We start from the raw sequence: 16,666 nt of genomic DNA on the forward strand, positions 1-16,666 counted from the left end.
AAAAAACAGAACAGATTTGCATGACAGCAAGTTTCTATGCAGGCTATATTACTTTCAGATGAATGCAGATAAAATGAAGATCTGAGAATGCAAAACAGCCCTCTACAAAAGCTCAGTTTATATTTTTTTTATTCCTGGTAGACAAATGTGGGAAATTTTCTCCTATCAGGTGAGTCATTCCTCGACATATTTCAATGTACCTAAATTAACTTGTGATTTCTTCAACTCCTCTGCAAGAGACAACAGAGGTTGAAAGGACCTGGGAAATAGTACTAGGCAGAGGCCAAGAATAAACCCTTGAAAACTCAATGCAAGCTCTGTGATTGGAGGTTGGCATAATGGTTAAGGTGTTTACCTTACAGACACAAGGTGCAGGATTTGAATCTCACATGAGGTAATTGGCTAGGCTTAAAATGATCCATAAAGCAGTTAGCTTGGTACTAATTTATGAACCTATGAACAAAAACCTGCCTAATTCAGGCCTCACCTGCCTGCCTACCTAGCTGTTACAAATCATGACCACAAGATGGCAGCACAGAATCATATTTGGAAGACTAAACAGCCATTTATTTCCACAGAAGAATAAAAAGGTATCCAAAATGTAAATGCAAAACAGTATGTGGACTTAACACTATTTGGCACATATATTATACCATGTGGTGGATGGAGGACAGGGCCATGAAATCATAAGTGTTACAATGAAAACTTTAAAGCTAGAGTTGTTAAATAGGCTATGTTCACTGACTAGGGGAAAATCATCTTTGAGGTTAGTGGCCAAAATATGCATATCCCACCATCTAGGGAGGAGTTGGGGGACCAGGAAGCATGCAGAAAGCATCTGATCTTTGCTTCTTACCTCACCCTCTCCTGTGTCCTCAGATGATGAAAGGATGGAGGAATGAATGGGCTAAGTGAGAGTGTTGGGTGGGAGGGCTGATGGTGTATGGGTTGCAGGAGAAAAGGGCACGGGGAAAAGAGGTCAATCCCATTCTGACCAGCACCAAATGCTGGGCCATTCTACATAAATAATAAAAGGCCAGTGAAACCATTTGCAAGTATGACCCAGTTGTCATGCACTGATAAATAAGGACAACAGATGCATCAGCAGTACAGTTTTGATTTGTTCATCTTTCCCTCAGTAACACTCAGTGATGAAACGCTTTAGCGCCAGCAGCAGTAATAACAGTGCTACGCTACGCTAAGCATTTTATACTTACAGGTGTGAAACATGGAAGTAAGACAGACACCTGACCTGTCCAATAAGTAATAACAGTGCCACCCTAAGCTAGCGTTTTATACTTACAGGGGTAAAACATGGAAGTAAGACAGACACCTGACCTGCCCAATAAGTAATAACAGTGCCACCCTAAGCTAGCGTTTTATACTTACAGGTGTGAAACATGGAAGTAAGACAGACACCTGACCTGTCCAATAAGTTACAGCACTGTTATTTCAGTGATGTAAGGGAACAAATCACAACTGATGAAGAGAAGTAACTATGCAGTCAATAAAGCATAACAACTCTAACACCCCATCATGTCTAGAAACCTGCAATGTGTGAGGTTCCTAGCATAAAACAACCTCTTCATTAGACGTGGCAGGATTTACTGAGGGGAAATGGACAGTAAACTGATGGCTTAAACCAGGACTTATCTTTTCTCATTTAACATTTGACAGGGTAAACATTGAAAAGTCCTCCTTCCCACAACATGGCAGTGGTACAGTGGTACAAGTACCACTAGTGTCCTTCTGCCATCCCACACACAGTAGCCACTGAGGTATCCTGTTAGTACACCCAGCTAACAGGTACCCACTGAGGATCTCTGTTCAGCCTCTCCAAGGCCTCCTGCAGGTTCTTGAATGCTCCATCCAGGTTGTCGTTCAAAATAGTGAAGTCAAAGTAATGTCCATAAGCACGCTGGATCCGGAAACTCTCATCAGCGGTCCTTTTCAGCTCTGCATCCTTGGGGATAGGTAAGGGGGGATAAAAAAACAAAATAAAGTCATTACTAAAAGTTTTTGTTATGCTTTTCACTTTCAGCAACAAGTCCTCCTCCCCATCATTCATTATTTCTGTACCTTATCATTCCAAATAATCTTCTCTGGTGTGCTTTTCATATATCTCTTATAACTAGTGTACAAGTTCCCCCCTCCATCTATTTTTTTTCAATCCTTTTTGTTCTTCTTGGTGCCATTTTAGTAAACATTTTTGTGTAGTCCCACAGACACATACAAATAGAAGGGGGTGCTCACTCTCTTTTGCATAACACAATATCAAGATATTCAATTTAGTGACAGTAACAATATAATTTTGTCCAGATTTAATAATGTGTTCCTCTGTCTACGCACTTTATGTAGAGTTGAACTTTAAAACCCTTATACTGGCTACAACTTGATGGCATTTCAATACATTTCTGTTTGGTATTTCCATATGGTCATATTCTGCATTTCATGTACAAATGGGATTGTGTGTATGCCTCTGACTATGTGTGCATCCGTGTGGGTTTGCCCCTGTAAGATCTAAAGTAAGCGGTAATAAAAATGAAACTGCTAAATGTGGGGTTTCAAAGTATTGACGCTGCAATGCTATGTTGTACATATACTCAACAAACTGATGAAAATGCCAGTACGTACGTGCAATGGTAATTTTCAGTTTTAGAAAACACTATAATTTTTCAGGAAAGGATGACAAATAATGTATGGTTCAGCAAGCAACACAAAAACAAAAAAACAACGCTAAGAATTATAACAAACTACATGCATGTGTGAATAAAATGTCAGCAAAATAGGGTATAAGTGATTGTATATAGCAAATATTTTTTCAAAAAATGTTAGTAACATAAATGACTTGTGTTGTGTGATTCTGGGCTGAGCAGGCAACTAACATTAAAGATAACATGGTACAAATTTTTAGGCAACAGTGGCTAGGCTACTGACTTTTCAAAGGCAGCAACTATAAAATGTGCCTTCAAAGAGGTTGACTGATGTTAACATATTAGAAAATGTATAAATAGAGAATTTTGTAGAGTAGTATTAGTAGAAGGGGAGTAATATTAAGTGAGAAATGAAACATTAACTCCTAGAACCCTCTGCACTCCATGTGCCGCTCAACAGTAGTGCTGGAGTCCAGTGGTGCTGAGACAACAGTTTGCAGCATTCTGCACAACTTTAATGGACTTTAAATCTTTTCACCTAGTTCAGAAAAAAGTTATACTAGGAAAAGTCTATGCTACAATGTGCAATGGGTGCAATGTTATTCTTGTAACAAAAATATTAGTACTGAAAATACAGCAACTATATGGGAATGGTGATTAAACATCTTACTTTTACTGTTTTGAAGTAAAAAAAAAAACAGCAAAATGGATCTCAGGCCCGATAGCTCCCTTTCAGCAATAAGCGATGCGAGGATTAAAGTCATTCCATGGAAACAACAAATGACCAATATGTTGACAGGGTATAGAGGTTTCATACTTCCTACAAGAGGTACCACACCAGCAAACTTAATGTTCCTCCATGATTACAGAAACACCTATGCAGTGACCATACCCAAACTTTTAAGTGCTGAAAAAGTGAATCTAAGAGATGTTCAGGAGAAAAGGCAAACTAGAAGAAATGTGCTGATTTTAAGAAAATTCAGGCTGTTTTGGTGAAGAGCAGAATGAAAATAAGTAGACGCCCTTGTTTGGCCTTATCATTATACTGAGTATGGGAGACACATTTGTAATAAGACATCACCTGGGAGGTGATTCATAAAGGGCTACTTTGAGCGGTAAGCCTCAACAAGAGTGGCCAACCATTCATGGATACACTTTCTGACTTAGAGACAGACCCACCATAGTGATTTTACATGATCAGTAGAATCACAGAGGTTGGCCATATCCACAGCTGAACTAAACACTAATAAGGCAACCTGATGGAGTGGCTAATGTTAATTAGCCCTATATTGTCATGCAGAAATGCCTGTGGGAAGGGATTTATGCAGCATGGTGATTCACAGAATCGCTCAGAAGTGTAAATTAGCACAGAAAATCATGCTGATTATTTAAGTGTCAGGAATTTCAGATGTGAACTAGCAGTGGGAGCTGTGTGCTCATGTCTGCAGGGATGTGAATGGTATCCAGCGAGTGAGTCGGTCTGTCTCTGACTGTCTGTCTATGGATGAGTATGTTTGTGAGTATGACTAAATGGAGGAGTGGGATGGGGGGATGCTTGGGAGAGTGTTTGTCTGCTTATGAATGTCCTGCATTTATGCATGATAGAGTGGATGAGTGGGTGGCTGTGCCAATGTGCATCATGCACCGTCAGTAGTAATGAATGCTGGCAAGTGCTATTTAGCAGTGGCTTTAATTACACTAGATTCAGAGACATGCAAATTCACCAATATGTAACTCACTGGATAGCAAATTGGTTCAAAAACAGAACTCAGAAAATTAGGCTGGGCAGCTCTACCTCCTTCAAAAAAATGTCACCAGCAGTGTACCCGGGGTTCTGTCCTCGGGCCACTCCTCTTTGGTATTTACTTCTCAGTGGTCAAAGCTACTATTAAGGGTTTATGGCTGACCAAGCTCACAGATGACTGGAAACTTCATGCCATCACAGATTCCAAAGTGGACATTAAGATCTTCCAAAAGCAATAGCTGGTGTCAAAATCATGGGCTAAAACAATATGCCAAGAAATGTATAACAGTATCCTTCAGCAAACAAGAAGTCCGATGTAGCTATCGCATTGATAAACTAACCCCTGAAAATTGATCCCGTAGTTAGAGACCTGGGAACCTATGTTCATAACAAACTGTCCTTCAATCACCATATAGCCACTATTTTTAGGACATCCCATTTTACTGCACAACTTACTACTACAGGTATGGTGTCCAGGACCAGGGATGTGATCATTTCACTGAATTCTGCACTAATCAGGCCTATAATTAACTATAACGCCTGGTTTGGTATGCACCTGTTGAAGCATTGGGCACAATCTGAACTCCCACAATGTTTTCTTACTGAGAAAATCAAGGGCCTAAATCATAAAACAACAATGGGGACCATGTCAAAGCCTCATCCATCTTCTCGGTGTCATGCAGGTTACTAAGGGGTGATCTCTGCCTCATGTACACAGCCTGAAAAGACCCCGTTATTTCAGACATACTACACATTTCAAGTCCAATAGCATAAATCACCACTCAAAGAGATCTAAATCTCTTTTGCAACATAAATGAAACATTTCTTTGTAATTGTTATTCTCTCCACATAAAACAAAGTGCTTCTGTTCAACTATTGAAATGTAATCTGAATGAATGGATGGACGGATGGATGGGTAACCACAAATTCACCCCTGGTTCAGCACCCTCATCTCTGCATTATCCATGCTTAAAATATAAAGGCTAAAATTTTATGAGAACATACTGAAGCTTCTAAAGATCATCAGAGATCAGTAGCTCAGTAAGTACCTAGGAACCTATAATGGGGTATTTCTTATTGCAGATAAGTATGTCTATGAATTCAAATTTACTCAGTTGTGTAGACTGCACCTTGTAGCAGTTGCAGTTTATTTGAGAAGAATTCAAAGGATGATTTAAAAAAAACAAACAAAAAAATAAAAACAGCATATCTCAAAGACTGTGTAAACATGGTAATAACATTAACCTAATTTCTTCCAGCATAGTAATTCTTGTTTAGGGCAAATCAGAATGTTTATTTGTGGAGGGATAGGAATAACTGTGCTCATTTACAAATGAATACACTGATCTAAAATATTTTAAAACACTGCCACCTAGAATTGAAAAAAAGTGGCTACAGGAATGTGTTGTTTCAGGTAATGCTGCTGAAATTTCTGAAAATGTTTAAGATAAACTGTTGAAACATTATCTAAATGCCATGTCAAACTGAAACTGCCAAGCTTTGTGAAGTTAGATAGGAATTTGAAAAGCACCTTATTAAGCCTGAAATAAAAGTTGATACAGGTTTTCAGGTGTTTACATAAATATTTTAAATCTAATGCTTGAAAAGATAAAGAAGTAGGAGTGATGAGATGTTCAGCCCAACTAACCAAAGCCCTGAAAAACCTTAACTCGTGTTTTTTACTTTAAAATGTTCCCCAGAATTACATGAAGAGGGGCTGATCTGCTAATGATCTGAAGGCCTGTTTGGGGGGAGGGGGGATTCATAAAGGGTGACTCACTGTAGCACTAGGAAGACATTCCTTCCACTTGAAAGGAATGAGAACACTGAATAAGAATGATTTATCTAGGATCTGTGTAAAATAAATAATTCATGTCTCATTATGTTAACTGTGCCTATGTGCAGAAAATAACTCATTTGTTTTCAGTTTTGGAAACCTCAACTGATTTGAAAGAAATAAAATTGACAGCCAGGGGTTTTTGTAACACTGTAGGTGGGATCATAATAATGTAGGTCATTTACAAAACAAATATGATCTTTCAAACTACCTAATCTTCATTATGTGTGAGTGTGTTTGTGTGTGCACATGTGTATGTCCATTTTGTGATGGATGTGTACCCTATGCATTATTTCTATTTCTTGCACTCACAGTCCTGGCGTGAGTTCCAACATTCCCAGGCTCATGAGCTAGATTAAGTATGCAGACAGAGATGAAAGAAAAAAATGTATATTTATTATTGGGGGGGGGGTTACATGGCAGACCTTGTATGCCAAATGATTTGCACTGACCTATTTACATACCTCTCAACAATACCAAATTCCTTGGTATTTACAGGGTTTGAGGTCAAAATAATGGGGTGCCACAAATTCCCGAGTGGCCCCCTTCAAATCTAATTTTTTCCTTGATTTTTTCCTTTTTTTTTAAATTTTTATTTACTAGTTTAATAATTGATGACATCACCACGCATCGCAGTATCAACGTGCAAGGGCATGTGTGGTGACATCAGCTTAATGAAGCAGAGGACTGCCTGTTGTCCCACTCATTCAGAGACTCTCAGAATGTCTCTGTAATTTGGAAGTAGTAGCAGTGAGGGAGCAGAGCACACTCAGCAGAGCGGACGCCAGACTCTGCAAGTAAAGAAAAGTCTGTGGCTGAACTGTGGTTCTTTCTGGTCAAGTCCTGGTCTTCCTGCCTAACCAATTTTTTAAATACAATTCTCAGGCTACAGTAAGGGAAGTTTGCTTATTATTGCTACCTGAGTATGTGTGAATGAGCATTCACCATTCCCGTTTTTATTGCCACTGCTTATTTAATTTTACAGCAAGGTACTTCTTATATTTAATTTGTGTGTGTGTGTGTGTGTGTGTGTGTGTGTGTGTGTGTGTGTGTGTGTGTGTGTGTGTGTGTGTGTGTGTGTGTGCTGCAAGGGTTGAAGTTCTTATTGCTTGTGAATGAGTGAGTTATGCTGCAAGGGATTATTTACACTGCCGCTGCTTATTTAACACATTGTGTGTGTCGTTCCCTTCTTATCCACTACGTATTTAAGTTTACAGCAAGGTACTTCTTATTGTGCTTGACTGAACTTCTTATTTACATTGCCACTGCTTATTTAACCAGGACAGAACTCTGTGTGTGTGTTACATTGCCGCTGCTCATTTAACCAGGACAGAACTCTGTGTGTGTGTTACATTGCCGCTGCTCATTTAACCAGGACAGAACTCTGTGTGTGTGTTACATTGCCGCTGCTTATTTAACCAGGACAGAACTCTGTGTGTGTGTTACATTGCCGCTGCTTATTTAACCAGGACAGAACTCTGTGTGTGTGTTACATTGCCACTGCTTATTTAACCAGAACAGAACACTGTGTGTGTGTTACATTGCCACTGCTTATTTAACCAGAACAGAACTCTGTGTGTGTGTGTTACATTGCCACTGCTTATTTAACCAGAACAGAACTCTCTGTGTTACATTGCTGCTGCTTATTTAACCAGGACAGAACTATGTGTGTGCGTTACATTGCCGCTGCTTATTTAACCAGGACAGAACTCTCTGTGTTACATTGCCGCTGCTTATTTAACGAGGACAGAACTGTGTGTGTGTGTGTGTTACATTGCCGCTGCTTATTTAACCAGGACAGAACTCTGTGTGTGTGTTACATTGCCGCTGCTTATTTAACCAGGACAGAACTCAAGCTGCTGCTTATTTAACCAGGACAGAACTCTGTGTGTGTGTGTTACATTGCCGCTGCTTATTTAACCAGGACAGAACTCTGTGTGTGTGTTACATTGCCGCTGCTTATTTAACCAGGACAGAACTCTGTGTGTGTGTTACATTGCCACTGCTTATTTAACCAGGACAGAACTCTCTGGGTGTGTTACATTGCCACTGCTTATTTAACCAGGACAGAACTCTGTGTGTGTTACATTGCCACTGCTTATTTAACCAGGACAGACCTCTCTGTGTGTGTTACATTGCCGCTGCTTATTTAACAAGGACAGAACTCTGTGTGTGTGCTACATTGCTGTTGTTTATTTAACCAGGACAGAACTCTGTGTGTGTGTTACATTGCCGCTGCTTATTTAACCAGGACAGAACTCTGTGTGTGTGTTACATTGCTGCTTCTTATTTAACCAGGACAGAACTCTGTCTGTGTGTAACATTGCCACTGCTTATTTAACCAGGACAGAACTCTCTGTGTGTGTTACATTGCCACTGCTTATTTAACCAGGACAGAACTTTGTGTGTGTTACATTGCCACTGCTTATTTAACAAGGACAGAACTCTGTGCATGTGTAACATTGCCGCTGCTTACTTAAACAGGACAGAACTCTGGGTGTGTTACATTGCCAGTGCTTATTTAACCAGGACAGAACTCTCTGTGTGTGTTACATTGCCACTGCTTATTTAACAAGGACAGAACTCTGTGTGTGTGCTACATTGCCGGTGCTTATTTAACCAGGACAGAACTCTGTGTGTGTGCTACATTGCCAGTTCTTATTTAACCAGGACAGAACTCTGTGTGTGTGTTACATTGCCACTGCTTATTTAACCAGGACAGAATTCTGTGTGTGTGTTACATTGCCGCTGCTTATTTAACCACGACAGAACACTGTGTGTGTGTTACATTGCCACTGCTTATTTAACCAGGACAGAACTCTGTGTGTGTTACATTGCCGCTGCTTATTTAACCAGGACAGAACTTTGTGTGTGTTACATTGCTACTGCTTATTTAACAAGGACAGAACTCTGTGCGTGTGTAACATTGCCGCTGCTTACTTAACCAGGACAGAACTCTGGGTGTGTTACATTGCCAGTGCTTATTTAACCAGGACAGAACTCTCTGTGTGTGTTACATTGCCACTGCTTATTTAACAAGGACAGAACTCTGTGTGTGTGCTATATTGCCTGTGCTTATTTAACCAGGACAGAACTCTGTGTGTGTGCTACATTGCCAGTTCTTATTTAACCAGGACAGAACTCTGTGTGTGTGTTACATTGCCACTGCTTATTTAACCAGGACAGAATTCTGTGTGTGTGTTACATTGCCGCTGCTTATTTAACAAGGACAGAACTCTGTACGTGTGTAACATTGCCGCTGCTTATTTAACCAGGACAGAACTCTGTGTGTGTTACATTGCCGCTGCTTATTTAACAAGGACAGAACTCTGTGTGTGTGCTACATTGCTGGTGCTTATTTAACCAGGACAGAACTCTGTGCATGTGTAACATTGCCACTGCTTATTTAACCAGGACAGAAGTCTGTGCAGGTGTTACATTGCCGCTGCTTATTTAACCAGGACAGAACTCAAGCCGCTGCTTATTTAACCAGGACAGAACTCTGTGCATGTGTTACATTCTCTGTGCATGTGTTACATTGCTGCTGCTTATTTAACTGGGACAGAACTCTGTGTGTGTGTTACATTGCCACTGCTTATTTAACCAGGACAGAACTCTGTGCATGTGTTACATTCTCTGTGCGTGCGTTACATTGATGCTGCTTATTTAACCAGGACAGAACTCTGTGCATGTGTTACATTGCCATTCCTTATTTAAGCAGGACAGATCTTTGTGTAACAGACTCAGCAGAGTGGACTCCGGACTCTACGTAAAGAAAAATCTGTGTGCCCAAACTGTTATTTTTTCCAGTCCAGTCATGGTCTTCCTGCCCATGCAATTTTTAAATACAATTCTCAAGCTACAGTAAGGGAAGTTTGCTTATTATTTGCTCATTCCCATTCTTATTGCAGCTGTTTATTTAATTTTACAGCAAGGTACGTCTTATTTAATTTATATGTCTGCTGCAAGGGTTGAACTTATTATTGCTTGCTGGCTGAACACAGCATTGTGTGTGTCATTCCCTTTTATTTACATTGCTGCTGTTTATTTATATTTAACATATTGTGTGTGTGTTTGTGTATCATTCCCGTTCTTATCCACTACTTAATTAAGTTTACACAAGAGTGTGTGTGTGTGTGTGTGTGTGTGTGTGTGTGTGTGTGTGTGTGTGTGTGTGTGTGTGTGTGTGTGTGTGCATGTGTGTTATGTGTGTTAGAGATGTCCCAGTTAGTTATACTTGGTGGTACTGTTACTCAGGCTCAAACCCTGTACCTTAGGGACAAGGAGCAAGAGCCTGAATACTCTATCCAAACCACCACTTTTGATTTCAAGGAGTTGAGTGACCATAGCTCTCAACTGACCAGATTATTCACAGAATGTCTGGAATGTTTGGCTCATACCTTGGTCTGTTCCTGTTAAAATTTGTGGTTTTCTGGCAAATCAGTGAAAACTGAATTCACTAAATAATGATAGCCATTCAAATTTGTCTTCCTATCTTTCAGGAAATGCATGGTAACACAAAACATTTTATTCTAGCAACTTTTTTAAGATTATAAAATGTTTAAAATGTGTCCTTGGTTTTGGGACTTTGTCTCCCCCCCCACATAAATCTTGGCTTTTTCCAGATTTCCTGTATAGTTCTTCAGGGGGAGAGAAGGTTAGTGCTGCTTATGCCAAGTCTGTTTGTGTTGTTAGGAGCACAACAGATAGAATACTTGCTTTTGATACAGATGGTTGTAGGTTCTACTCCCACAGCATGTAGATGGATTGCTAATACTGTACTGTGTTGTACTTTTAAAGGGGGTGGATCCTGCAGTCCTGAGAATGCCCTCTTTGGTGGAGATATCTAGTAACTTTTGGCGGAGATACCTAGTAACTATGAAATTATCAGTTTGCCATCCACTCCCTATTGCAATATTATTAGCTTATCATTTTTTTAATGTAACATAGGCAATTTATTCCTCAAGGGCAACAGGTACTTTATTTGTAGATGAAGCAATGAATATAAAGTTGTTTTCTACCAGCAATCTCTTCATTAGTTACAGATCTCTTTAATGTGGAATTATTTAGATGACTTTTACTTTTGCAGAGATTGTGCATATTTACTGATACTGGTGGATTGTAGAAGTTTGAGTAAACTTTTATGATGGAAATGTTTTGAACTGGGCAGTTTTGTCATTATTGGCTCATGCATTTTGTTTCATTGCTTATTTGAAAAATGTTCAAAACAATAAATTTAAAATGTGCTTTAATAAGTGTGCTGTGTTATACAAGGAATATAATTTAATACAATTAGGAAGGTGTATCAAAGAATACATGTATGTTTTGTGTGCAAGGGGCCTATGATTTGAAAACAGCCCAAAGGTAATCTTTATCTGCCACTGGCCAGATGCATTTTCTTTGAAAGTGGGTTTCAATGCTATTTCAATGAATGTGAGTGCCAAGTTTTAATGCTAAGTCTATTTTCATTGTGAGACTGTATTGCTTTGTTTAGCAGATGTCTATTAGTGCTTGTGCTATAAAATGTAAAATAAAAGTTTTAAATGATATCCAAATAATCATTGTAGAATTAAAGCAGTATGCACATTACAATGTGTATGGTAAATGGGCCGAAATAGGCAAGTAATGGGACATTGGAATGGCTGCAGGTGGGGAGGGCTGTGTATGGGGGGTCCCTATTCAACCATAATTTTGTGAGTGGGGACGGTGGCAAACTCAAAGACAGCCCCGGCAGCACAAACTCTAGCTAGACCACTGATCAGTAGACCATGGGGAATGACTTTTGGAGGTCCTAGCAAACTATAATATTATTTTGCTAACATTAGAATATTGCCTGCTATTAAATGCCCTATGTTTACCACAAAACCCACATACTGCAAATCACCAAAAACAAAATCTTAAGGTTCATCATCTTCTCCCTTCCCAGTGAACATCATTGCTACACATTTAAAAAAATGGTTGCCATTTACTTCAAGGTCTGGGGCCATTGTCTGTTCTTCAGTTTGCATTTGAAAGTTGGTATCCTACAATTCCATTGGAGTGGGCGGGGTTACATAATTATGTATGCTTATTTTATGTTAATCATCGTACAGATTTGTACCTATTTTTCATGGGCCTTTGTTCAGCTTTTTAATGGTTCCAGGTTGAGAGGTATGCCAATTTACAATGAAGTTCTCAGTATGTGACAGGTACAGCAGGAAAACATAACATTGTTAGACAGTTAATGATATATTTAAAGACTCTTGCTAAATATAATAGGTACCAACACAGATGCTTTTGTGCAGTTTGTTTGAAAAATTATTCACAGTGATTGCAGAGACTATCTATAAACAAATTTATATTTCAAAACAGGAATAAAAACATGAAGGTAGTTGTCAGTGAAGTATAAGCTGGTTGAGCATTTCCTGTTTAGAAAAGATCTGGAAGCTGCACAGAAAATTAAATTTGATTGTCTTTAAAGAAGGTGTAATACATCTTCAAGCATTAACCATAGCAGTGTGGATAGAAATAACAGACAAAGATACATTTAATCTACAGAAGGGATTTTCAGTGAGTGTGGTTTTAACAGAAGGTCTATTAATGCTCCTTAAATGCAAGCAAGTTTTCTGTGTGACAGAATGCCACATAAGCATCTGATACATGTTGGTTTAAACAAACAACTATAAAAGACATCATAAGAATATTCATACTGAAAGTGGGTAAGAGGAAAAATGGCAAAATGAAACTGAACAGCAACTATACATTGTGAGGTCTATTAAGTGTGGGTCAATATGTGTGCATAAAATAATGGCTACAGGAAGGGGAGAGGAGTCAGACACAGGAGTGGACCTTTATGATCTGATATAATATACATCATGAATTGCATTGACCAATGACCAATAGATTATATGGACCTCTGCAAGAAGTGGCCTTAGTAAAATATAAAATGGATGTGGTTGCAAGAGTTGGTTTTCATATCTTTCAACTATCCCTAATTTTGCAGAACGCCCCTGATTTTCTCTCATGTTTTGGTCTCTTATTCATAAAATCCGTAGCTTTCTGGCAAATCATTCAGAACAGCAGTCACTAAATCCATTCATAACCCCCTTTTTCTGATTTTAGCACATGGGTCCAGGTCACATCAACAGTGACAATTATCTACAGCCAATGTTCACAACACCAGGTGGCTAGTCCTGCTGCAGTTGCTCTTCCATACCACACACATGTATACACTCACACCTACTGCCAATTTAGAATTTCCAGTCCCCCTACTACATGTCTTTGTAATGTGGGAGGAAACAAGAGTACCTAGAGAAAACTTAGATGAACATAGGGAGGACATACAGGAAAATGCCCATAAGGCACCCCAGCAAGAAACTGAACCTGTGAACCTCTTACTGTGAGGAGGGAACACTACCCACAGTTCCTCTATGCTGCCCAGATTACAGATATTTGAATTTCCTAGTTGACAGGTTTCAGAAAACACATGTGCAAGCAAAACCTATTATTTTATCAACTAAGTATATAATAGCAATATTAAAAAAGCCTTGATTTTGAGTCTGTCCATTTTTTTCTGTCCCTGATTGTTGTGCTAACAGGTTGAGAGCTATGCTGCTTGGTCTAAGATTTTCCCTTACAATCTGACATAAGTCTTAAATTGTAAGTGCTATTACTAAAGACATATATACAAGACAAGTTTTTTCAGTGCATAAGATAACTGTGCCTATAACATATCTTATATATCACAGAAACAGAAATCCCTGTGTATGACACAAGAGGGCCAGTCTTGTTTATAAGAGAATCAAACTGAAATGGTATTGTGATGATGTGAGGTAGTGCTAGCTATGCCAGAGAGAGAGTAGAGTGGTGCATGTGTAACATATGCCAGGATAACTAGATGGAGTTTTGTAAATAATTTTATGTCACTTGAATACAAACTCATTTGTACAGATGCTTGTATTTAGAATGCATTTGTAAAGCTGCTTGTGTTAAAAATTTATCAACAGTGAGTCCTGCTGGACAGAAAATAAATATACATGTATGTCAGACTGTTGTAAGTGATGAAATGTACATAGGCTAATGGGTCTAGTTCTAATACATGAAAACCCACTTACCCAAACCTGTAAATCTTGAGACAATGTTGCCGAAACCAGAAAACAATGAACACTTGGATTACCAAGTGAAAACGTGTGGTAAGTAACCACATGTCTGGCACCACAAATTAAACCCACCCATGATGGGGTCTTTGCCCCCCATGCCCTATACACACCCCTTGCTAAATATACCAACTCTGAGGTCCCACTACAGTGGAGAAAGGGGGAAAAAGTTCACTTTGGTGGCCAAGTGGTTCCTCTCCCAAGATAACTTTCCGGTCATCTGAGTGTTCATTGTTTTTTGCTTTCAGCGAAGTTACCTGGAGATTTACAGATTTGGGTAAGTGAGTTATCATGCATTAGAAGTAGACCCATGTTAACAGAGGATGCTGGAAGGGAAAGGGTTAAGCTCAGCCCAGTGAACCATAAGAAAAATAGCCTGAAATTAAATGACTTTGTTTTAGGCCATAAAGATTTTATCTCATAGTCTGGATACAGCCAGAGATGCATGTCTGGGCAGGCATCCTGCTCTTAGTGTCCTTAGTGGTGAACCAATTAGTATCCTGGGGTGCTAGAGAATGGCTGATTAGTCTCTGCAGGAAGGATGAAAGGGGTGGAATTGCTTTACAGTCTCCAGATGCTGGAATAACTGTTAGCAAAGCTCTATGAGTGAATTGTGACACATCTGTGCTAGATCTCAGCTCAGCTTCTAGTCAGGGGGTTAGTGCGGGAACCACAGAATCAGATGACCAGATGTGATGTCATTCTATAGCCAGCACTTAATTGTATTTAGATACCTGTGAGAGATGTGACAGATCACATTCAGCACTTTGTTTTGGAACTGACGTGACCACTCATCCACTTCATCTTGCTCACTTTAGTATGTAACTTAACTAGGGAACAGTAATTCTTTAGTAAGTTAGGAAAATATAGTGAGATTGGCTAAAAATATTGTTTCTCTGTATCTATCTGAGTCTTTTCATCTGTGTTGTTTTTTTATATTTCCTATGAATTAAAAGTCTGTTATTTATTGAAAACAGATACCCAGTATCCTCATGTTTTTTCTATTATTTATTAGTAAATATATCTAAATCTTTCATTATGGCTGGTCATTTAGAAAATATTTTAATCCTTGAGAGTACTTGCATTTATTTAGTGGCACTGTAGCATCATACTCATGAAAGTCTTGCTGAGTGCTTAATACTACCATTTGCATAAGTATTAATTTTACCAAGAGTAATTGGGTACCCTGGTAAGAACCTTAAAATAGCTGGCTGGTGGCAGTGAATCTACCTTATAGTTTGGGTGGAGGTGGCATAGCGGGTAAATCTGTGCCAGCCTATCCCAGGTGGGTATTTGAGTGAAAATCAAATTTGAAAGAATGTGTGTGCCAGCTACTTGGAACAGAGACACAGAACCCTAATTTCTGCAGAGAGAAAGGTGGATTCTTATTTGAGGCTTGGAGAGGAAGTCTAGCCCCAGGACTGGAGTGTGCTCCCTGTGTGCTCTTAAGGGAAGTTGTGCTTGATGCAGAGAGCTGCATCTGAAAATACTGTGTGTGTATCTATTTTTGTTCTTAGTGAATGCTCCCATCAGTGTCAGTGGTGAGGACTGAGGCTCCTTGACTACTGCCCCAAAGAAGGAATGTCAGAGGTATTCTGTTAAGAAGGTGCAGATGGACAAGTTTGATACAGATGAACCATTGTTAGAACTGCTGACAGATGCCATTCAAATTTCTGTCAAAGACACAGGGACAATGAAAAGCTTAAAGAGCGAACTAGAAATAAAAGCTAACCATAGTTCCATAAGGCTAGACCACTGCTTTATATTCTCTAACCCAAGACAGTCAAGAAAGGACTGATCTGGCTTGTAAGATAAGATGGAATCTATGCTAAAGGGACTCAAGCATCAGAATATCTAATAAATGAGGTAATAAACAGGAATGATCAACTTACTATCACCACATCCTGCTGAAAATGTTGATGGCATAACATCTGTTAAAGGTAGTGCTACAGAACAAGGATGAAGGGAAATTGACTGAAGAGCTTAAACACAGCTTCGGGGAGATGAAATAGATCATAGATTAGGATCATAGATTAGTACTAGGCTAACTGCCCTTGCGAGCCATTTTAAGCCTAACCAATTATCCCCTGTGAGATTCAAACCCTGTACCTTGTGCTTGTAAGGCAAACACCTTAACCATTAAGCCACCCTCCCAACACTATGGATACAGTGCTAACAGAGTTTGAATGTGAGATGGTGTGAGATGTTTAATTCAGAATCTGTGTTGTTTCGCAACAGATTCCATTCCATTCCATATATAAATTCCAGAATGCTGCATATAGACTCACAGCTATAA

The 16,666-nt window shown here is 39.2% G+C and overlaps 1 protein-coding gene across 2 annotated transcripts in view; it reads right to left on the reverse strand.

Moving 5' to 3' along the window:
• Positions 1–388: 388 nt before the first annotated feature.
• The window catches only part of MPP2 (MAGUK p55 scaffold protein 2), a 1,397,885-nt gene continuing 1,381,607 nt past the window's right edge, over positions 389–16,666 (reverse strand). For both annotated transcript variants that reach the window (XM_044055155.1, XM_044055154.1), the window contains one exon: positions 389–1,963. In XM_044055155.1, coding sequence (XP_043911090.1) covers positions 1,787–1,963 — 177 coding nt within the window. In that variant the 3' untranslated portion in view covers positions 389–1,786. The remainder of the gene's footprint in view (positions 1,964–16,666) is intronic.

Source organism: Protopterus annectens, chromosome 13.part0, assembly GCF_019279795.1.
Source record: "Protopterus annectens isolate FY-2018-M chromosome 13.part0, PAN1.0, whole genome shotgun sequence".
Taxonomy (NCBI): Eukaryota; Metazoa; Chordata; order Ceratodontiformes; family Protopteridae; genus Protopterus; species Protopterus annectens.